The sequence below is a fragment of the Balaenoptera physalus genome (genome assembly GCF_965194825.1).
Source record: "Balaenoptera physalus genome assembly, chromosome: 9".
NCBI classification, from domain to species: domain Eukaryota; kingdom Metazoa; phylum Chordata; class Mammalia; order Artiodactyla; family Balaenopteridae; genus Balaenoptera; species Balaenoptera physalus.
Window position 1 is genome coordinate 1,908,657 of NC_138888.1, and position 24,122 is coordinate 1,932,778.

The following is a 24,122-nucleotide window of genomic DNA, read 5'->3' on the forward strand; positions in this document are numbered from 1 at the left end:
CATACAACTGGAAAATATGGAAATAATGTTAATATCACACAGAAGTTCCACTGATTCATGGGATTTTTCTTCTCATATTAATGTTAAGATGCTGTCAAGAAATGGCGCCACCGTCATCAGTCTGGAAGTGATCACTGCACTCTCCCCCCTCCCCCTGTACCTGACTCTTGTCTCCAAATCGCACGCGCCTCGACAAGCACAGCCCATCCCACCTTGAAGCACCAGCCTTTTCTCTGTCGATGAAGTGCTATGTTAAGTGACTACTCCCTTCCTTATCAGAAACCTGACAAGCCTCATGGCAGCCCACTGAGGGCCCTACACAGCCTGACCACCTACTAGAAGCTGAGAGCTGGCAAAGACTACCCAGGTAAACGCACACAGGATGCGCCACAAGGAGGGCAGCAAAGATAGGAAGCAGTGAGACCAGAGGGGGTGGATTACAATGGTACAGGAAGCAAGAGTCAACGGGGCAAACTGAGAAGGTGGAGAGTTATAGAGGCTTTTAGTAAATATTATAGGTAAACAGCAGTGTTAATGATCAGAATACAGGAAAAACAAATTCCAAGTCATTATTTTATCAACTGAAAATATGAGAAAAGAGTAATAAATCACATATTGGATCAAGAAGTTTCAAATTCCTGCTGCAAACCAAAATTACCAAGTTGTTCGTGTTGCAGAATTTGCACTAGATCAAAATCCCTCATGGCATATTTTTTAGAGAACCAATCTTAAGAACAATTAAGTCTAAGTCATAATAGTCAAACAAAAGCAAGGTGAGCTGCCCTAATGCATATGTGCCCAACTACTGCATGCAAATATAATTAGGGCCCTGCCACAGCTTTGTAACTTAAGGTATCTTCGGCCTTACGTTAGAAGAGCAGAACCCTTTTTACCTTTCCAGTTGATCTCACACAAGGAACCCTAACGCAGAGAAGGGATGAGAGTGGCGCTCCCACGGTGCCGGGCCAGCGCTCTGGCTCACACACCAGCCGCGGCGTCCAGCGGCTCACTGAGTAGCACGTTACATTTCCAGGGGAACGAGCTGCACCTGCCGGATGCGGCAGGAGCTGCTGGTCCCCACCAGGTCGCGCACTGTCCCACCAGGGTCACGCCGGGCTTTCCACAGCGCTGTAGAAACAAGCGCTGCCCGCAAACCAACGTGAATAGGAAAGGAGGGCACTGCCCCTGCCCAGGAGCTGGGCAGGGCCCAGGAGGCACACGTGCCCCGTCAGGGAGCAACTGTGATTAAGAACGGAATGAAATTTTCAGTTTTCCTTTCATTTGATCTGTACTATTTTTTCAAACATCCACCAAGCTGTTAAAGCATAAATCCTGATGAACTTGTCTGAATCTATGCAGTAAAATGACCTGTTAGGTACTTCCTTTGGCCTAGGGATGCCACTAAAAAAATTACTGACACACTAAGGGCTCCGTGACCCGAAAGAGATTGAGAACCTGCACGCCAGGGCCTGCTCCTGTCTGAGACCCTGGCGGGGTACGAAGGTGCAGAAGGACACGGCCAGGCTAGCCTAGCGGTCACTACAGGGGTGGGGGGAGACGCGGAACACCTCCCTTCTTTACACACCTTCCTTGCGTTTTCATCCCTTACAAGTAACATATTTTACTTTTTAATTAAAAACAAATCTAGCAAAGAAAGTTTAAAGAAAAAATGTTCTTTAAAAAAAATCAAAGCCATTCCATTTTTAGATCTCAAATCCCAATCTTAGATAGCATTCCAAAGACCTCACTTGGCAGTATTCAAATGACCCAACGGTGCAGCAAGAAGAGGGCTGAAAGTGAGAAATACTTTCCTCCTCTTTGTAACCTATTTAAAAAGATTCTGAGGTAAAAGCAGAACTCAACCTCAAAAAAACATCCAAAATTGAGACCATCTGCTATTGTCAAATTTAGTTTGGGTATTATTTATGTAGGTGATACCCTAGTAACCTTAAAAGAGTGATAAACAAATACAGCCTACCTAATATAATACTGGTAGCATTTGGTGACACCTGAATTCCACACACTACAAAGATTTTAGCCCAATTTCAAACGTACAAAGAAAGCTGTACTTTTGAAGATAAGAAAAATAAATTATGTTCAAACAGGTTTTGTGGCTGAAACTTAAACAGGTATTCAAATTGGGCTTGTACTATATACAATCCTTTGTTTACTGCATTAACTGGAATTTGTTATTTTTTTTGTTTAAACAGGTGACTCAGTACTTCAAAAGCACTCAAAAAATTTTATAAATTTCTACATTTCTAATCAGTTCAACTTCAATTGCCATGTGATATATAGGATACTTGCAGAAATTTCAAATCTTAAAACAAGGAGAAATTACTAACTACGTAAGAGAGTTTCCTCAAGATGCCCTAATTGTTCCCAAAGAATAATGTTACTGTTTCACATTACAAAAATATTACAGCAAGTATGATAAAACACTGGGTTTTACTCATAAAATACTGTACTCATAAAACACTGGGTTATCTATCATTAATTGTAATATTATAATCTATGCAGAAGAGTTACATGAAATACTTCTCCAAAATTAAGCAGCTTACCTGTATCATCAATGTATGTGACAGATCTGCTGGAGAATTTCAATTATGAAACGTTATGCTACTTATCTTTGGAGAAGTGAGCATATGTAAAACTAATCTATTCATTCTAACTCCCACCAAATGCACCTGCTAGGAACTTACGAGGACATTTCGCAGACATACTCAAGTTTTGCAACCTGTTAACTGCTTCCCCAGCCCCTCCAGAAAAAGAAAGAGGCGGTCAGCAGTAAAGCAGGGCCCCCGGGACAAGTGACCGTGATAGTCTCAAGATGAGCACATACGGCCGACAAGCCCCATCTGTGTCCACTGACCTCCGCTGACGTGCACTTCGTACAGGGAGTACTTGGGTGATGACAACATCCGCATGTCAGGGCGGAATTTCTCCGCGAGCGTTTCCAGCACGTCCTGAGTGGTGGCAGTACTAGAGACCCGGATACATTTTGTTGCAAAGTTCCCAGCAGCTTTATCTTGAAAATAAAATCTCATCACTCCATGGAACTCCAAATCCTAAAAGGAAAACAAAATGATACATTTTTGGAAAAACAACATCCTAAAATGATGCCTTCAAATTTAATTATGTGACTTGGGACGAGTTATTTACAATCGTCTCCTTCTTACACGTCTCAAGTATAAGGTAATGGCTGTAGAGCACCTGACGTCAGAGTCTTCAGCAAGCGCCAGACACACCCGGACAGGCATCGTTTTATCATGTCTTTATAACAACCCAGTGAAGTAGATACTATGATCAAACCCAATTCTCAAGATTTGGTCATTAAAACTCACGAAGTTTGAGTGTCTTGCTCAAGCCGTTATGTAGCAAATCCAGAATTAAACCCAGATCCACTGAACTTTGAAGTCCATGCCTATCTGTCCCTGAGGTCCCATCCCATCCTGAGATTACAAAGCCTAAACGAAGAAGAGACTGTTCTAGAAGCCAAGGGGAAATGTTAACCCCAATCCCACCAGGAATGTGAATAAATGGAAACTCAACGTTAGCAGAATGTAATTGTAAGTAATTTTCAGTATGAACTACTTGCCCCAAATCAACAGACACAATTTAGATTTTTCTTAAAACCTTACTTCTAGAGAAAAATTCGACAGAGTGTCAACCAAAGACTACTTCAAGGCAGGCTGAAGCCCACGTGACTGTGGAAGGCTCCTTCCCATGGATTCCTTTTTTTTTTCTTTTCAATCAATTACAAGACGGTTATTTAGGCCCTTTGCTATCACCATAATAATAAGACTCAGCAGTTCACATCCCACAGACTGGGAACCATCGCATCAGAGCGAATCCGTTTTTGTTTGGTAGGTTACACTTTATCCGGGGATGCGAGAGGGTGAGGCCCAGGGTTCCTGTGTACCCCGTTATTCCCTTGAACACAGAACAAAGCACAGCTCCCCGCAAACTTCTGAGGAGCACCTGCAACCCGGAGGTTGTGTCCGGCCTCCTGCACCAGAAAGCCTCGGCCGGGGCGCTCCACAACGCTCGCCTTCCTCTCCCCGCCACGGCCGACACACCAAGTCTCTCCACCTGCAAATGTACCCAGAATCCATCCAACATCTTGCTAAAACCCAGCCAGATGAATCAGTCCGCGCCTTCTTCCCTGCAGTGGCTTTCGCTCTCAGGCGTCAAGGTTTTCCCACGGGGCTCAGGGACCATCACAGTCAAGCTTCTGTCCATGCCCCACTCCACTAGCCTAACCTTCCCTGAAAATTACGCACTGACAAGTATTTATTTGAAGAAAAGTAAGGCAAATGGAATATTATTGATAGAATGGGGTTAATGGTGTAACCATACGAAAGTCAAACCGGAAAAACGAGACTATAAGGCACGTTTCTAGCCCCGAAGCTTTTACTGTGCTCGCCCAGACCCTGCCCACTGGGCCGCCCGCCCGCCCTGTTCCCCCTGCCCCGGGGAGAAACACAGGTAAGTGAGCATGTGTGTCAGAAGAACACCCCTGAACCACAGACTCTGGGATGAAGTAGGGCCACGCTTACGGGGTGAGAGCTGAGAGAGCTTAATGAATTTGGAGTCTTCTTTGTCTGGCTTGGGTCAAGCAGCAAAAAAAATTAGGCTGACATCCTTTAAAAATAAGTATCTCCATCTCGATGTTAGTCTGGCAACCCTAAAAGCCGTAAGTAAGGATGCACGGGAGAGATGCCCCTCAACTCAGAATCTGTACGCAGGTTCGGGTCAACACCAGTAACAGCCAAGGCTCACTCGGCACGCACTCTGCCCCAGGCACAGCGCTCAACACTCTCTACATGGCTCCCTTGGCCCCAGGGTCCCCCAGGGGCCCAGCCCCGTGAAATCACTCAGGGACCCCTATTCCAGGTTTCACTCCTCCTACCGACCAACCTCCTCCACAGGCCCCAAGGACAGCACTTCAGAAAACAACACTTAGTCTGGAAATTTGGTTACATACATTTAAGTTTTTATTACAGGAGTCACATTTTTATCCCAGAATTGGGATCCTTTCACCACCGCCGCCCTGAAATCATCTTTACGCTGCCCCTAACAGTCTCCTCTGAAGGCCCACCCTTACACCTCTCTAAATTACCCTCCGTAGCACTCAATCGTTTTGATAACTGGGTAGTTCTAAATACATCGTTTGTGATGAGAATAAAACAGCTAGATACACCTACAGGTCCCAAAAGACACGAAAGCACCAGCTTCTCTGAGAACTGTCAACAAGTAATTCCCAACTACCAGATACTGAAGGAACAGAGGCAGCATCTGTGGCAGAGAGGGACTGCCCACCCCAACTGGGCAAGAACACAAAGGAAAGCATCTAGAATGACCAGATCGAGGCAAGCCTGGAGACAGTCTCCCGTATCCTTGGTCACCCTCATGAAAGTCCCTCACATACAGATTACTACCCTTCATAGGTAAAAAGAAAACTACAAATATTAACCCTCCATTATTAATGTGGTTCAGCTACTGATCTTATATAAAATGTTGAGATAAAAGGTTTTTTTTTAAATAGAGTAAACCCAAGGTTACAGGTACAGGTCCCCAGCAAGCAACAGCTGTCTACAGAGAAGTAATAATATTTCTACTGATGTTTTTAAAGAAAAAATTCTCCAGGTCTGTTGAGCCTAAATAAAGCAGTCAATAAAAACTACCTTTGATTTGATTTCATTTGCACTAAATAAGTATTAATAAATAACTGTTAATTTAGTTTGCCTGGTGACCTTGACATCACACAGGAACACGTGAGTAGAGTCGTTACCGGGATAGTCCCTTAGTAAATTAACACATTAGCATTCTGTTCGATTATTCAGCTAATTTTGGCTGGTGTGAATAAGTCCACAGAATTTTATCAAACCTGAGAAGACTGCTAAAATCAAGTTCCTGAACCTAAAAATTCGGCATGTAGTGACCAAACTAACACACAGTAATAACTGTAACTAATATATATTACGGTCTACCATGTGCCAGATACTGACGGTTCAGCATGTAATTCCCCAAACTAAGGGTTAGGTACTACCATCATCCCCACTGCACAGGGGAAAAAAGAAAAAGGAGGTCCAGAGAGGCTAAGCACATGAGCTACAATCACACAGCCACCAAGTGGCCGGGCTGCAGGCACCAGAGGAGCCCCGGAAGAAACAAGGGGACAGCTGAGTAACCGAGAGCGAAGGTTCAGAGGGGCTGCAGACCTGGACAGCACGTACTCAGCTGCAGGTGTCCTCATGGCCCCCACTCCCCAGGGGCCCAGCCCGGCGCAGCGGGACACCCGGGGGAGGCACAGCAGGGCAGAGGAGGGCAGGCAGCCCGGCGGAACAGCTGCACCTCTGAGGGAGTCTGCATCACCCACGTGGGCTCGGACGCCCTCAACTATAGAGTGGAAGCGCCAGCAGTGCCTGGGCCCCTTCCTAAGGTGACTTCCTCTCAGCCTCTCCACAGACGGCAGCTCCTCTGAGATGAGGAACTTTCATTCGTAGTTCAGGTCCTCCCTCGGTCTCTAATGCTTCACACATAAAAATCAAAACACATTTGAGTCAAAACTTCCAGCAACAATGTCTGATGCCTCCAGCTGTGGTTGTCTGTTCTCACCTGATCAGAACTCTGAAAAACAAAACTTTACATGTGCAGTCAATAGCCAGCTGGAATTCTGATGATGCTGCAGCCGACACGGCTGTAATTTTATAAAGGCAAGTGTTTCCTTAAAAAAGGTTCCTCCCTCCTTAGTGTTGGCTACACCTATTACCCAAGAGAAAACAGCATTTAAAATAAAAGCACTGGGACGCCCCTGGTGGCGCAGTGGTTAAGAATCCGCCTGCCAATGCAGGGGACACGGGTTCGATCCCTGGTCTAGGAAGATCCCACATGCCGCGGAGCAACTAGGCCCGTGCGCCACAACTACTGAGCCTGCGCTCTAGAGCCCGCGAGCCACAACTACTGAAGCCCGCGCACCTAGAGCCCGTGCTCCGCAACAGGAGAAGCCACCGCCATGAGAAGCCCGCGCACCGCAACGAAGAGTAGCCCCCGCTCGCCGCAACTAGAGAAAGCCCACGCGCAGCAACGAAGACGCAACGTGGCTAAGAATAAATAAATAAATAAAAGACGAGTTAAAAAAAAAAATCTTTAAAATAAAAGCACTGCTGCAGGGCCCCCCATATCTGGGTGAAGTGCTGCCTGCTGGCAGCGAGTTTTCAGGGCGAAACTTCTGTCTGGAGCTGGCGGGACAGTGTATCCATCACAACAAATCAGCGCGGAGGGAACGAAAAGACAATGTAACAATCACTTGGTTCCTTTCCTTGATGGTTACTTTTCCTGACAGGAAAACACCTTTCTTTTTTTCCTAAAAGTATACACTCACCTTTACATAAAGTCTTCCCTGCGAAACACGATCACTGACGATTACTACAACAGAAATGCAACACCGCTTGGGGTTGTGTCAACCACTCTGAAACAAAAGCATTTTCATGTTTATCAGAAAGAATACAACAGACAAAAAAAAGAGAGAGAAGGCTTATTATGAAATTACATACCAAAGAGCCAAAGCAAGGAGCCAAGAGTTAAAGATGAAGACCTGCTTTAAATATTTTACCAATATCTCATTAGTTAATGACATTGATAATCAATTGGCCTTCTTATGCAAACAAGCAGAAACTCACCAGAGCAACCACAGATCTCCTTTGGCTCAAGCTAATCAGAACTACTTGCTCTAAAGCTTCAACAGGGCAACCGGGCTCCACTCAGGTTTCTTCTCCCCACTTTCAGCAGTTATTTGAAATCCATGTCTTAGCCTGTAGCACAACAATGCTACCTGCAAACAGGTAATCAGCTTCCCAACCCCCATGGAGGGCACAGCCACTGACAGGAACACCGCATTATCACACACACACTATTCCCAGGGCTGGTGCCTCCAAGACAGGGGCAAAATGTTAGAAAAGTTACAGCCGTGCCTTCAAAACACACATCACTGTACATAAACCATCAACAGCACAACGGCCATCTGACTCACGTTGTTAAAAACAGGAATAACTCTTGAATGTCAACAGGTTAGGTAGAGAATGGAAGAAATACTTGAATATGGGTTTCTGCAATCTTACTTGTATAAACACTACCTTTTAAACTTGTATGAACTATTTTTTAAACCAGTACTTCAAGAATACTTTTTAAAATTACATGCATTTCATTACCTAAAACTTTTGCAAGACAAATACTCCTGAAAGCTTAAAAGAACTATCTGGAAAGTACCTTCACCCACCTCTGCCCACGGCAATCATTTCTGTTTCATCACCCGGCCTCCGCAGGGCCCTGTCACTGTGTGAGATACACTGGCCGGCAGGCACACCTCACTGCACTGCACTTCACAGATACTGCAGTTTTTACAAACTGAAGGTCTGCAGCAACCCTGCGTTGTCAGATGATGAATGGTTAGCATTTTTTAGCAATAAAGTCTTCTTTAATGAAGGTATGTACATTGTTTTTTCAGACATAATGCTACTGTGCACTTAACAGACTACAGGATCATGTAAACATAACTTTTATATGCAACCGGAAACCAACACAAATCCGTGTGCCTCGCTTTACTGCGGCATCTGGAACGGAACACACCGTGTCTGCAGCGGGCCTGAGCCGTCATCTGAGAGCAGCTGCTCTGACCCAGCAATCCTCACCCAGGAACAGTTTATACCTGCACATGTCTAACTGGTCTTTATAATAAAATGATTTCAGTACATCTTTCTGTCTGAAAATAAAGGTAGAATCTCTAACACATCACAATGCACACCTGCTGGATGTGAGCCAACTACTGTTCTCCTAACATCTTGAGGCTAGTTTACCAAAGCTGAGGAAGACCAAGTTCACTGAAAATGGGAAAAAGTCATCTTTCAGGATAAGAGTAAAAGTTTTCTGGACTAAAAAACTGATCGAAAACACACACGTCCCACAGAGAGAACACACGCAGATTGCCACTTTTAGGAACTCTTAACAAAAATCCATCCAGTATCCAACCACGTCAACATTATAAATAAGACAATCTTCTGCCAGAAAACACAGCCTGCCATGAAAACCAATCAGCCAATGTGTTTTTTTTTAAAGGCCACGGTAATCACTACCAACATTATCTACTTAACAACTGCCTGCTCACAGTACAAGACCACGAGCCATGAAGTCTCCTGCTTCCAAGACAAGTTCCATCTGTGCTTCCCTGTGAGACACCGATGGACCCGGAACTCTACCCGCCCTCAGTCACCATTATAACGGGATCAAAAAGTCAACGTCTTCCCCACGGTCCTCTTAGAATTTTTAATCTGTATTTGAATACCTACCACACAACATACATTGGGGAAGCGAAAGATGTGACGACTTAAAGAACACATTAAACCCACAGGACCAAAGAGCAATAATCACAAATGTGATTAAAGACATTTTTATTTCTCCTGTAACCTTTAAGTACTGCACTTGTACAAATGTAAAGTGCAACAGAGGTAAACAAAACAACCCTCAAAGCCACCTCTCTAGTCGGGGGTCTACCCGACTTTGCCATGGATCCTTCGGCAGTCTGGTGAAGCCTATGCAACTGTTCTCAGAATAAAAATGTTAAATGCATAAAATAAAATACAAAGGATTGCAAAGTGAACAATTACATTAAAATACAATTATTAAAATATTTTAAAAACCTGTGACATAGTAACATGAGTGTTCTTTATTAACATTAAATAAGGCCTAGATCTTATTTTATGCATTTAAAATTTTACAATGCCAATTTTGAAGTAGATATGAGTATAAACTCATAAATGAAGAAAATGCTAAATTTCAGTTAGAGGCTAATAAAATTTACTGAAAATTAAGATGTACTCATTTTCTCATCCACGTTGAAAGATCCCATGGGATGTATTCATAGACCTCAAGTTAAGAACGCCCTGGAACAACTCCAGTGATAACAAACGCGCCATCTAGCCAAGCAATGGATGCTTTCTTTGTGCAGCTCGACAGCTATAAAGTACCGCCTTATACAAAAGCAAGATTCATCTCATGTCGCTTTGCCAACTGCTTAACTTTGCCTGTTGGTATCATTTAGACCTGTATTCAACCCGTGGTTTATGAATGATCATTCTTTTCCATTCACTGATGACGTGAAGCAGGGCAGAGTAAACTTCCCAGGCACCACGCGCTCCGGGCGAGGAGACTTCAGCTCCAGGCGTGCTCCTGTGCACGCCCTGGGCTCCTAGGAAAAAGGCAGTCCTTTCTCACTACCGGTCACGGTAAATGGGTTTAGATGGAGAAAAGGGCTTCTGACGTTTGGGGCTGGATTGATTCCTCGCTGTGGGAGCTGTGCTGTGCTCTGCGGGCTGCCCAGAACATACCTGGCCTCTATCTACCGGATGCCGGCAGCACCCACCCAGCTGTGACAACCACCAAAAATGTCCCCAGATACCTGCACAGACTCCCCAGGGGATAAAGCTGTCCCGGCGGGGACCCGTGACTCAGAATAGGCCTGGAGCCTCTTCCACATCGCGTTCTAATCCCCGTTCATCCAAGTGTTCTCCTTCCTGGGACATAGTCCCAGATCCACTTACTACTGTGTTCACTTCTCTCCTGAGCACATTCACGTTCTACCCTCCGGGCCTCAAACAGTTTCCAGACTTGATCACAGAACTCCAGGTGTGTCTAACCAGCTGCAAATATACTGCTAGTTCTAATACCATACCTGTAATGAATGCAATTTAAGATGACATTAGCTTGCTGGAGACCACCTAATACTGCTGTTTCACATGAGGTTCCAGTAAAATGACAAGTCTTGAGTCACTGCCCCATTAGTCCACCCAGTAACCTTTCCCCAGCTTCGCACTAGTCTGTTAAACAACAGCCTTTGGGTAAAACTAATCACCTGGTTCCTAATTCTTCTCACTGTACTTAGATCCAGCCCTTAAACAGAAGAACAGGATGAAAGACATTGTTGAATTCCTTGATAAAAGTCCAGACACATCATGACTAATGCATTTCCTTGATCTACAAATCTGGCAGCCCTACTCTCTCTCTCTCGCTCAGGCACACACACAAAATGACATCACTGTATCCACTGAGCCACGCTGGTTCCTGTGAATGGGATTACAAAGCTTTCCAACCCCAGGATTCAGCTTCCTTTTCAGTCTTACCATAATCATAGAGAGCATTCCTATGAATAGTTTAATTTTAAGTTCACCTCTACAGTGTTAGTATAAATAGTTTACACATTGCTTTTAAAACTTGTGTAATAAATAAACATCTTTATGGAAACCCACACGTTAAAAATTATAGATGTCATCATAAAGCAATTTAAGAAATGTTAATAAACTTGTCTACATAAAAATAAACTTGATGGGACTTCCCTGGTGGCACAGTAGTTAAGAATCCGCCTGCCAATGCAGGGGACACAGGTTCGATCCGTGGTCCAGGAAGATTCCCACATGCCGTGGAGCAACTAAGCCCGTGCGCCACAACTACTGAGCCTGCGCTCTGGAGCCCGCGAGCCACAGCTACTGAAGCCCATGCACCGAGAGCCCGTGCTCCGCAACAAGAGAAGCCACCGCAATGAGAAGCCCGCGCACCGCAACGAAGAGTAGCCCCCGCTCACCTCAACTAGAGAGAGCCCGCACACAGCAACAAAGACCCAACGCAGCCAAAAATAAAAATAAATTTTAAAAAAACCCAACAACTTGAATTTGGCAAAAAAAAAAAGGGCACACAATAAGTGAAGTCCAAAGACCACTGACACACTGGGGAAAAAGCATTTCAAACTTACATGACAGAAAGAAATATAATGTAATATATAAAAAGTCTCTAAAATTTGAGAAGACAAAAAAAAAAAAAACAACCCATTTTAAAATGGGCAAAAAATGCCTCAACAGGTAGTTCACAAAGAAGTGAATATGACTCAAATATAAAAAAGGATGAACCACCTCATTAATGATAAAACAACTTCAATACTTTAAAATAAGATAATAAGATGCCATTTCTCAATCAAATTGGTAAAAATCTGAAAGTTTGACAACATCCTCTGTTTGTGGGGCAGGCAAAACAAGGTACGCCAAGGAGCAGAACTGTGGCAATATTTGGCAAAATGAGATACACATGTACCTTTTGACACAGCAATTCTACTTTTGTGGATCTATCCCAAAGATACATTAGCAAAGTTATTCATTGTAGCACCATTTATAACAGCAAAAGTTTGGAAATGATGCAGCAAGGTATGCTGGTTGAATAAACTCTGGTCCCTTCATATAATGGAATAAAATGGTGCCACTGCAAGAAATGAGGAAACTCTTCACACTGTGACATGGCACAGAGCACAAATACACAGTTAAGTGAAAAAAGCAAGGAACAAAACAGTATACATGGTATGCATCTTTTATGTGAAAGGACAAGAAACACACACACACAAACATACACATACACACACACACAACCTGATCGTATCTGCAGAAAGAAACCTTCCCTAAAGTGGATAAACCAAAATGTAATAAAAGATGGAAGCAAAGCCTTTCTAAATCCACTTTATTACATAGCTTCAACTCTGGACCCATTTAATTATTTTAAATGATAAAAATTAAAATTTAAACGAAAAGTAAACACTAAAAATTTAAAACAGAAATTAATGTCTAACTATATATGAAGTTGGTCACACTGCCATACAGAAAAAAAAGACTGATTTTCAAGTGATCTTAGAAAAGTGTTTTGACTTTACATTCCTAGTGGACTCTATTCTAAGGATAATTATTTTGCAAAAAAATGTTAATCTTTATTCAGAAGCCCTATTGTTAGTAATAATATTAGTATCATAATGTCTAATACAATAACTACATGATAGAATGAAGCAAACGAGTACTGTATTAATATAGTTACAAACACACAATTTTCAATGTAAGAGAAGAGAGACTTTTAAAAATCAAAGTAATTACATATAAACCCAGTAGGGCCAAATTCGAACTGGAAACATCAGTAGAAACTCATGGATTATTTTTCCCCACAGAAAAGCATCTTCTAGCTCTTGCCACTGAAACGGTCATGAAGCAAAAGACATGCTGTAAAAATAAGCATCTCTAGCACCTAGATTGTCGTCTCTAAATACTATTCTCCACTAAAATGAACCCAGGTTCCTTGGAGAAATGGTTTAATCCAGGTATAGGTCACAAAATGGACAAGATGAGTTTGGGACACCTTGTTATGCCATAAAACAAGGAAGTTCTCAAAAAAAAAAAAAACAAAAAACCCTCTAGCCAAACAAAAGGTGCACCTGGCCAAATTTGGACAATCTGAATACCAGCAAGAATAATGGCTGCAACTGACAGAGACACAGAATCCATGAAAATCCTCAAGTTTATAATGACAGTAAAGAGAAATGAGAAAACCCAAACAAAACCACAATCACTGTTACCACTGCAGGTGACAAGGGCACCAACTCTTAAGTCGGATAATAAGCAGTTAAAGTCAAAGAATTCATAATTCCTTTTGCCTTCCTGCAGCTTAAAGGAGGAAGGTGTGTTTCTGTTTTTTAAAGAATTCCAGCCAATAAGTGTGAAAGAAATGACAGAATTCCAAAGTCACCATTTTTTAACCCTTACTTGATTTAGGCGAAGACTGGCACTGGCCAAGCCAAGGACAGAAAGGCTGAGGGGACCTGGCACTGCGGGTGCAGAGGTGCAGGCTGTTCCAGCTCCTCTGCCGCCACCAGTACGGGGCCCAGGACACACATGGCACTGCTTACGAGGCCCTGCGGGATCCCGTCCCGGCTTTGAAGCTACAGAAACAAGTCACACTCCACCGCCCACCCTTGGAAAAAAGAAAGGGCCAGTCCAGAACAGGGACGTCCTACAGGAAAATTAAGCACCGTTTTTCTCAGCAAGTCTGACGTGAAATAAAAATGGGGGTGGGAGAGGGGTTAGAATGCTCTAGATTAAAAGAAACATAAGAGAACTAAATATAACGTGTGGACCCTGTTTGGATCCTGATTCAAATAAATTAACTGTAAAAACACATTTTCGAGGGAGACAGGGAAATCTGAGTATGGGCTAGATATTAGATAATAAGGAATTATGGTTAACTTTGGTGATAGGACTACTGTATTTATAGTTAAATTTTTTTGAGATGTACACTGAAGTAGAAGAGAAATAATGTTAGTTTTTAGGATTTGCTTTAAAACACTTCAGCTAAAAACAACAACATAAAATAATGAACTAAGAATGACAAAATTTTGAAAATTCTGAAGTCTGGGGGGGTGGATATAAGTGAGTTGTATCTATGTTTGAAATTTTTCCTATTAAAAATATGAAAATAAGTTATAAGTACAAACTAAATAGTATTAAATACAAACCTGTTTTCATAAAAAGAGACTCTGGGAAAAAATCCATAACCACGTCCCTGAACTCAACCTCAATATTATAATATCCAAAAGAAAATCCAGAAAGATAAATGAGGAAATTCTCTTTTAGAACCTGCTTCTTATATCGGCACTGAGTCTTAACTATGTGAAATATTAAAAAGAAGTTTCTAAATCTGAACAAGGGTAATGCACCATACAAATTATATACAGAAACTGGTAGACTATCATTTATTGTATTTACAGTAACTTTCATATCAAAGTAAATACTCAAACTATGACAACTGATTCAAAGAAGCTTCCTATAATCAAAATGCTTCCATCTGAATCTTTTTAACATACTAAAAATTGAATTCACAGTACTCAACCTATTTTGATTAAAAAAAAAAAACCTCAAGCAACTGATGTAAATTAAAAATATCTTCAAATCTCTACTGTAGTATATGCTGCATTAGTAAACAATACATTTTGAAACACAGGCAGTTTTTTGAGTCCTTCCATATCTTATATAAGACACTTGAAAGGGGGTTGGAACAAGGTAGAAAGCACAAATTAGAAACAAAATAATTTTTGGATAGAGGGTGCAAAAGCAGTGACATGAACATTACTGCCTTCTAGCTGGGATTTATAAAGAAAACAAAAGACTTTGTTTTGGTACAAGTGTCTGACATTCTCTCCCCTGCTACGATGAGGGATCCTGAACTGCATATTTGGTGCCAACCAGTACCTCCTGATTGTACTTCCTGTTTCACTCTTCGTTATCAAATGACCACAGCAGATTGGAATGTCGCTTGGTACCCGGCAAGAGAAAAACAAAAAGGTAACCTGCATAAATCAGTGCAGAGACTTTGGAAAGGAACCATATTGTTTACGAGTACTTTTTTTTTTTAATTTATTTTTTTTATACAGCAGGTTCTCATTAGTTATCCATTTTATACATATAAGTGTATGTAAGTCAATCCCAATCTCCCAATTCATCCCACCACCACCACTTTCCCCCCTTGGTGTCCATATGTTTGTTCTCTACATCTGTGTCTCTATTTCTGCCCTGCAAACCAGTTCATCTGTACCATTTTTCTAGGTTCCACATATATGCGTTAATATATGATATTTGTTTTTCTTTTTCTGACTTACTTCTCTCTGTATGACAGTCTCTAGATCCAACCACGTCTCTACAAATGACCCAATTTCATTCCTCTTCACGGCTGAGTATTATTCCATTGTATATATGTACCACATCTGCTTTATCCATTCGTCTGTCGATGGGCATTTAGATTGTTTCCATGTCCTGGCTATTGTAAATAGTGCTGCAATGAACATTGGGATGCATGTGTCTTTTTGAATTATGGTTTTCTCAGGGTATATGCCCAGTAGTGGGATTGCTGGGTTATATGGTAATTCTATGTTTAGTTTTTTACGGAACCTCCATACTGTTCTCCATAGTGGCTGTATCAATTTACATTCCCACCAACAGTGCAAGAGGGTTCCCTTTTCTCCGCACCCTCTCCAGCATTTCTTGTTTGTAGATTTTCTGATGATGCCCATTCTAACTGGTGTGAGGTGATACTCACTGTAGTTCTGATTTGCATTTCTCTAATAATTAGTGATGTTGAGCAGCTTTTCATGTGCTTCTTGGCCATCTGTATATCTTCTTTGGAGAAATGTCTATTTAGGTGTTCTGCCCATTTTTCATCTTGTTTGTAGTTTCCTGTGCTGTGCAAAAGCTTTTAAGTTTCATTAGGTCCCATTTGTTTACTTTTGTTTTTATTTCCATTACTCTAGGAGGTGGATCAAACAAAATCTTGCTGTGATTTATGTCATAGAGCGTTCTTCCTATGTTTTCCTCTAAGAGTTTTAGTGTCCGGTCTTACATTTAAGTCTCTAATCCATTTTGAGTTTATTTTTGTATGGTGTTAGGGAGTGTTCTAATTTCATTCTTTCACATGTAGCTGTCCAGTTTTCCCAGCACCACTTATTAAAGAGACTGTCTTTTCTCCACTGTATATCCTTGCCTTCTTAGTCATAGATTAGTTGACCATAGGTGCATGGGTTTATCTCTGGGCTTTCTATCTTGTTCCATTGATCTCTGTTTCTGTTTTTGTGCCAGTACCATACTCTCTTGATTACTATAGCTTTGTAGTATAGTCTGAAGTCAGGGAGTCTGATTCCTCCAGCTCCGTTTTTTTCCCTCAAGACTGCTTTGGCTCTTTGGGGTCTTTTGTGTCTCCATACAAATTTTAAGATTTCTTGTTCTAGTTCTGTGAAAAATGCCATTGGTAATTTGATAGGGATTGCATTGAATCTGTAGATTGCTTTGGGTAGTATAGTCATTTTTGCAATATTGATTCTTCCAATCCAAGAACATGGTATATCTCTCCATCTGTTTGTATCATCTTTAATTTCTTTCATCAGTGTCTTACAGTTTTCCGCATACAGGTCTTTTGTCTCCCTAGGTAGGCTTATTCCTAGGTATTTTATTCTTTTTGTTGCAATGGTAAATGGGAGTGTTTCCTTAATTTCTCTTTCAGATTGTTCATCATTAGTGTATAGGAATGCAAGAGATTTCTGTGCATTAATTTTGTATCCTGCGATTTTACCAAATTCATTGATTAGCTCTAATAGTTTTCTGGTGGCACCTTTAGGATTCTCTATGTATAGTATCATGTCATCTGCAAACGGTGACAGTTTTACTTCTTCTTTTCCAATTTGTATTCCTTTTCTTTCATTTTCTTCTCTGATTGCCGTGGCTAGGACTTCCAAAACTATGTTGGATAATAGTGGTGAAAGTGGACATCCTTGTCTTGTTCTTGATCTCAGAGGAAATGCATTCAGCTTTTCACCATTGAGAAGGAAGTTTGCTGTGGTTTGTCATATATGGCCTTTATTATGTTGAGGTAGGTTCCCTCCATGTCCACTTTCTGGAGAGTTTTTATCATAAATGGGGTGTTGAATTTTGTCAAAAGCTTTTTCTGCATCTATTGAGATGATCATATGGTTTTTCTTCTTCAATTTGTTAATATGGTGTATCACATTGATTGATTTGTGTATACTGAAGAATCTTGCATCCCTGGGATAAATCCCACTTGATCATGGTGTATGATCCTTTTAATGTGTTGTTGGATTCTGTTTGCTAGTATTTTGTTGAGGATTTTTGCTTCTATATTCATGAGTGATATTGGTCTGTAATTTTCTTTTTTTGTAGTATCTTTGTCTGGTTTTGGTATCAGGGTGATGGTGGCCTCACAGAATGAGTTTGGGAGTGTTCCTTCCTCTGCAATTTTTTGGAAGAGTTTGAGAAGGATGGGTGTTAGCTCTTCTCTAAACGTTTGATAGAATTCACCTGTGAAGCCATCTGGTCCTGGACTTTTGTTTGTTGGAAGATTTTTAATCACAGTTTCAATTTCATTACTTGTGATTGGTGTGTTCATATTTTCCATTTCTTCCTGGTTCAGTCTCAGAAGGTTATACCTTTCTAAGAATTTGTCCATTTCTTCCAGGTTGTCCATTTTATTGGCATAGAGTTGCTTGTAGCAGTCTCTTAGGATGCTTTTTATTTCTGCAGTGTCTGTTGTAACTTCTCCTTTTTCATTTCTAATTTTACTGATTTGAGTCCTCTCCCTGTTTTTCTTGATGAGTCTGGCTAATGCTTTATCAATTTTGTTTATCTTCTCAAAGAACCAGCTTTTAGTCTTATTGATCTTTGCTACTGTTCTCTTTGCTTCTACTTCATTTATTTCTGCTCTGATCTTTATGATTTCTTTCCTTCTACTAACTTTGGGTTTTGTTTGTTCTTCTTTCTCTAGTTCCTTTAGGTGTAAGGTTAAATTGTTTGAGATGTTTGTTGTTTCTTGAGGTAGGATTGTATTGCTATAAACTTCTCTCTTAGAACTGCTTTTGCTGCGTCCCATAGGTTTTGGATCGTTGTGCTTTCACTGTCATCGTCTCTAGATATTTTTTGATTTCCTCTTTGATTTCTTCCGTGATCTCTTGGTTATTTAGTAACATATTGTTTAGCCTCCATGTGTTTGTGTTTTTTATGTTTTTTTCCCTGTAATTGATTTCTAATCTCATAGCATTGTGGTCAGAAAAGATGCTTGAAATGATTTCAATTTTCTTAAATTTACTGACGCTTACTTGATTTGTGACCCAAGATGTGATCTATCCTGGAGAATGTTCCATGCGCACTTGAGAAGAAAATGTAGTCTGCTGTTTTTGGATGGAATGTCCTATAAATATCAATTAAATCTATCTGGTCTATTGTGCCATTTAAAGCTTGTGTTTCCTTATTAGTTTTCTGTTTGGATGATCTGTCCATTGGTGTGAGGTGTTAAAGTCCCCCACTATTATTGTGTTACTGTTGATTTGCTCTTTTAGAGCTGTTAGCAGTTGCCTTATGTATTGAGGTGCTCCTATGTTCGGTGCATATATATTTATAATTGTTATATCTTCTTCTTGGATTGATCCCTTGATCATACTGTAGTGTCCTTCCTTGTCTCTTGTAACAGTCTTTATTTTAAAGTCGATTTTATCTGATATGAGTATTGCTACTCCAGCTTTCTTTTGATTTCCATTTGCGTGGAATATCTTCTTCCATCCCCTCACTTGCAGTCTGTATGTGTCCCTAGGTCTGAAGTGCGTGTCTTGTAGACAGCATATACATGGGTCTTGTTTTTGTATCCATTCAGCGAGCCTGTGTCTTTTGGTTGGAGCATTTAATCCATTCACATTTAAGGTAACTATCGATATGTATGTTCCTGTTACCATTTTCGTAATTATTTTGGATTTGTTTTTGTAGGTCCTTTTCTTCTCTTGTGTTTTCTACTTAGAGAAGTTCCTTTAGCATTTGTTGTAGAGCTGGTTTGGTGGTGATGAATTCTCTTAGCTTTTGCTTGTCTGTAAAGCTTTTGATTTCTCCATCGAATCTCAATGAGATCCTTGCCAGGTAGAGTAATCTTGGTTGTAGGTTCTTCCCTTTCATCACTTTAAATATGTCATGCCACTCCCTTCTGGCTTGTAGAGTTTCTGCCGAGAAATTAGCTGTTAACCTTATGGGAGTTCCCTTGTATGTTATTTGTTGTTTTTCCCTTGCTGCTTTCAATAATTTTTCTTTGTGTTTAATTTTTGATAATTTGATTACTATGTGTCTTGGCGTGTTTCTCCTTGGGTTTATCCTGTATGGGACTCGCTGCGCTTCCAGGACTTGGGTGGCTATTTCCTTTCCCATGTTAGGGAAGTTTTCGACTATCATCTCTTCAAATATTTTCTCGGGTCCTTTCTCTCTCTTCTCCTTCTGGGACCCCTATAATGCGAACGCTGTTGCGTTCAATGTTGTCCCAGAGGTCTCTTAGGCTGTCTTCATTTCTTTTCATTCTGTCTTCCAGGTCACTTATCTGTTCTTCTGCCTCAGTTATTCTGCTGTTGATTCCTTCTAGTGTAGTTTTCATTTCAGTTATTGTATCGTTCATCTCTGTTTGTTTGTTCTTTAATTCTTCTAGGTCTTTGTTAATCATTTCTTGCGTCTTCTCGATCTTTGCCTCCATTCTTTTTCCAAGGTCCTGGATCATCTTCACTATCATTATTCTGAATTCTTTTTCTGGAAGGTTGCCTGTCTCCACTTCATTTAGTTGTTTTTCTGGGGTTTTATCTTGTTCCTACATCTGGTACATAGCCCTCTGCCTTTTCATCTTGTCTGTCTTTCTGTGAATGTGGTTTTCGTTCCACAGGCTGCAGGATTGTAGTTCTTCTTGCGTCTGCTGTTTGCCCTCTGGTGGATGAGGCTATCTAAGAGGCTTGTGCAAGTTTCCTGAAGGGAGGGACTGGTGGTGGGTAGAGCTGGGTGTTGCTCTGGTGGGCAGAGCTCAGTAAAACTTTAATCTGCTTGTCTGCTGATGGTGGGGCTGGGTTCCCTCCCTGTTGGTTGTTTGGCCTAAGGCGACCCAACACTGGAGCCTACCTGGGCTCTTTGTTGGGCCTAATGGCGGACTCTGGGAGGGCTCATGCCAAGGAGTACTTCCCAGAACTTCTGCTGCCAGTGTCCTTGTCCCCACAGTGAGCCACAGCCACCCTCCACCTCTGCAAGAAACCCTCCAACACTAGCAGGTAGGTCTGGTTCAGTCTCCTATGGGGTCACTGCTCCTTCCCCCGGGTCCCGATGCGCACACTCCTTTGTGTGTGCCCTACAAGAGTGGAGTCTCTGTTTCCCCCAGTCCTGCCGAAGTCCTGCAATCAATTCCCACTAGGCTTAAAAGTCTGATTCTCTATGAATTCCTCCTCCTGTTGCCAGACCCCCAGGTTGGGAACCCTGACGTGGGGCTCAGAACCTTCACTCCAGTGGGTGGACTTCTGTGGTATAAGTGTTCTCCAGTTTGTGAGTCACCCACCCAGCAGTAATGGGATTTGATTTTATTGTGATTGCGCCCCTCCTACTGCCTCATTGTGGCTTCTCCTTTGTCTTTGGATGTGGGGTATCTTTTTTGGTGAATTCCAGTGTCTTCCTGTCGATGACTGTTCAGCAGTTAGTTGTGATTCTGGTGCTCTCTCAAGAGGGAGTGAGCGCACGTCCTTCTCCTCTGCCATCTTGAACCAATCTCTGAACTCCTGTTGAAGGCAGAGACTAGGAGGACTTTTAACAGCAGTAATCTAGCAAAGGAACTTAGAAGGGCAAAGTGACACTGATGAGAATAGCTCACTGTTCAACTGAGGAGTTTTCTTAACATAATTGCAAATGAGAATTTTCATGAAAAGAAGCAATCACTATAGTCGATTCTCATTCTGCTCACCAAAATAACACTTTCAATTTCTATTCCAAAACTGTCCACAATGAAAATAAATATTCCAAATATGTGGGATATTTAACTATAACACATATATGAATATACTAAAAACAAGTACATTCTGGAATTAATTCTTTAGATAATTAATGGACTATGTTGTAGGCATGAACTCAAAGACAAAGACACAGATATGAAAAAAAAGTGTCAGCTTCTGTGAAATGAAAGCCTCAAAAACCACTGATTCTATTTTTATATATAAAGTTATACTATATCTTTTGAAGAAGATATTACCATTTCTAGACAAAATCAGAAACAGTAACAAATAAGAATTCTTTTCAATCTAAAATATGGAATACAGAATCAACCTAAAACATACAATGGGGCCCCACAAATAACCTCAACTGATATAAGGCTAAGCAAACAGATCTGAGTTTCTGTCCTGAGATGAACAAGGAGGATGGTCTGCTGGAGCAAAGAAAGCAAAACATGGAAAGGAAGAAAAATCCAAATAATAATGATGATAGAACAATACAAATAGAAGAGCACCTGACACATGTAGGTATGCACCCTAAAAGAGTCTCCTTGGTTCAGAAGTAAAGTAGCTACCTTGAACTAAGTGCTTTCTTTACATCATCTACTTCAATTCTAACAGCAACCCTATGAGGTGGGTGCCATTATCTTCCTGTCTTACAGATTCTCATCTGAGCCTTAGAAAAACTAAGGCACTTGACCATGATCACACAGCTAATACCAATGGGTCAGAATTCTTACTCAGGAAAATCTCAAACAAGAGGCCATACTTGTAACCACCATGTGAAGCTATCTCTGACCTTGTTGTATAAAAGAAGGTTGTAACCCTCCCCACTTCCAGCCACATGCAGACTAAACAATCGGTAAGCATCCCACTACATGACAGATAACACAAATGTGTCAGCATTTTCTGACACACACTGAGTTTATAAAAGAGAAGTCCAAAAGGGAAGGCCAGAAACACCAGCACTAAAGCACCGGGCTCTAATGGGGGTGGAGGGTCAGGGGAGTCCCATATTGCAAAGAAATTCTAGTTAGACTAAATACCTGAATGTACAAAGTTAAACTGTAAAACGTTCAGAATAGAACATGGAGCATATTCATCAAACAAGAGGGAAAAGGTCTAACGAAAGTTTAAGGAAAAGACTGATGAACCCAACTACATTTTAAAGTTTTTAAGTTTATGTGATAAGACATTGTAAAAAATAAAAAACTATAAACAAAAATATATTTGCAAAATATATAATGTACAAAAGATTAGTATTCAGAATTTATAAAGATTTCCTACAAATCAAGTAGAAAAATACAAACAGCTCACTGAAAAAGAACAAAAAATATATATAAATAGGTAATTCAAAGAGAAAATCAGAATGACCACAGACATAAGAAAACATGTTCACTCACTGAAATCAGGTTAATGTAAGTAATAATTATTATTTCATACATTCCAGCTTACAAAAAAATCTGAATATATTGAGGATGTGAGAAATTCTGAGGTCTGGAATGTAAACTGGTATAACCATCTCAAAGACCAATTTGGCAGAACCTGGTAAATTAGAAACTGTGTATGGCCTCTGACCGGGAAATTACACCTCTAGATATCCTCCTAAACACTGTCATTAGCACAGAAGGAAACACGGACAAGGGGGTTCTGTAAATCCTCCTTTGTAACAAGGACAGCTATGAACAACCTGATCGTCCCTAGACAGGAGCAGAGACAAGGGACAGAGGAATACTACACAACAGTTCAAACACACCAACGACTCTCTCCGGTCCTCAGGTCAGTAGTTATCTCTGGAGGCCGAAAGGGAGAAGGAACTATAACTACTAAGTCCTTGAATTTTCTGAGCCTCATTCAACTGGAAGAGACGGAGGTAATAATAATAATACATCCCTTGTTGCTTTGGGAATTAAACGGAGGAACAGATTGGCTGTGCATCTAAACCACTGCTCGGCGTGTAATATGTCAGAGGCGTGGCCGCGACAGTCACTCATACAGGAGATGGGCCGGGAGGAGCGTGTGACCCCCCCAAAGCGCTACCCCCACGACAGAGGACCCCCAGGATGCCAACTGTGGTAGAACCATGAGTCTCCTAGCCAGAGCTCTTCAGGACAAGAGTTCCCTACAATTTTCCAGTGATAATTCTCAAGGAATAGAAAGGAAGAAAAGGGAAGGAACTGTCCAGAAGGGAGGACAAAATAAAAACCATCACCACAGGTCAGATTTCCAAAGCTGGGACACCAACCAGTTCAAAAGTAAAGCTCACTTCACAGTAATGTTTTTACGCATATTAAAAATGTAAATGGGCTTCCCTGGTGGTGCAGTGGTTGGGAGTCCGCCTGCCAATGCAGGGGACACGGGTTCGAGCCCTGGTCTGGGAAGATCCCGCATGCCATGGAGCGGCTGGGCCCGTGCGCCACAACTACTGAGCCTGCGCGTCTGGAGCCTGTGCTCCGCAACAAGAGAGGCCGCGATAGTGAGAGGCCCGCGCACTGCGATGAAGAGTGGCCCCCGCTTGCCGCAACTAGAGAAAGCCCTCGCACAGAAACGAAGACCCAACACAGCCAAAAATAAATAAATAAAGTAATTAATTAATTAATTTAAAAAATGTAAATATTCAGTAACACGGGAATAACAATCTATAATAAACGTTTCAAAAAGAAATGAAAACTAATTTAGTAACCAAAAAAGACTCAGAACAGACCTTAAGCCTAGGGGGTAGAACATTTTTATCTCCAGTTAAATCATCACCATCATCACCCCCTCCTCCTCTTCTTCTCCCTAACTCTAGGCAATGGGGGAAGAATAACGAACAAAACTGTCTCTGTTCTCACGGAACTTAGAATTGAACAGGAGGAGATCACAACAATGACAGATGGTGATACAAGAATTAAGTAAGGCAGAGGGACCAAAAGTCACTGGGGGATGTAAGTGGAAGGGG

The 24,122-nt window shown here is 41.4% G+C and overlaps 1 protein-coding gene across 13 annotated transcripts in view; it reads right to left on the reverse strand.

Moving 5' to 3' along the window:
• The window catches only part of AFDN (afadin, adherens junction formation factor), a 135,641-nt gene that overhangs the window by 93,426 nt on the left and 18,093 nt on the right, over positions 1–24,122 (reverse strand). For all 13 annotated transcript variants that reach the window (XM_082475849.1, XM_082475852.1, XM_082475848.1 and 10 more), the window contains exon 2: positions 2,873–3,068. In XM_082475849.1, the coding sequence (XP_082331975.1) occupies positions 2,873–3,068 (196 nt within the window). The remainder of the gene's footprint in view (positions 1–2,872; positions 3,069–24,122) is intronic.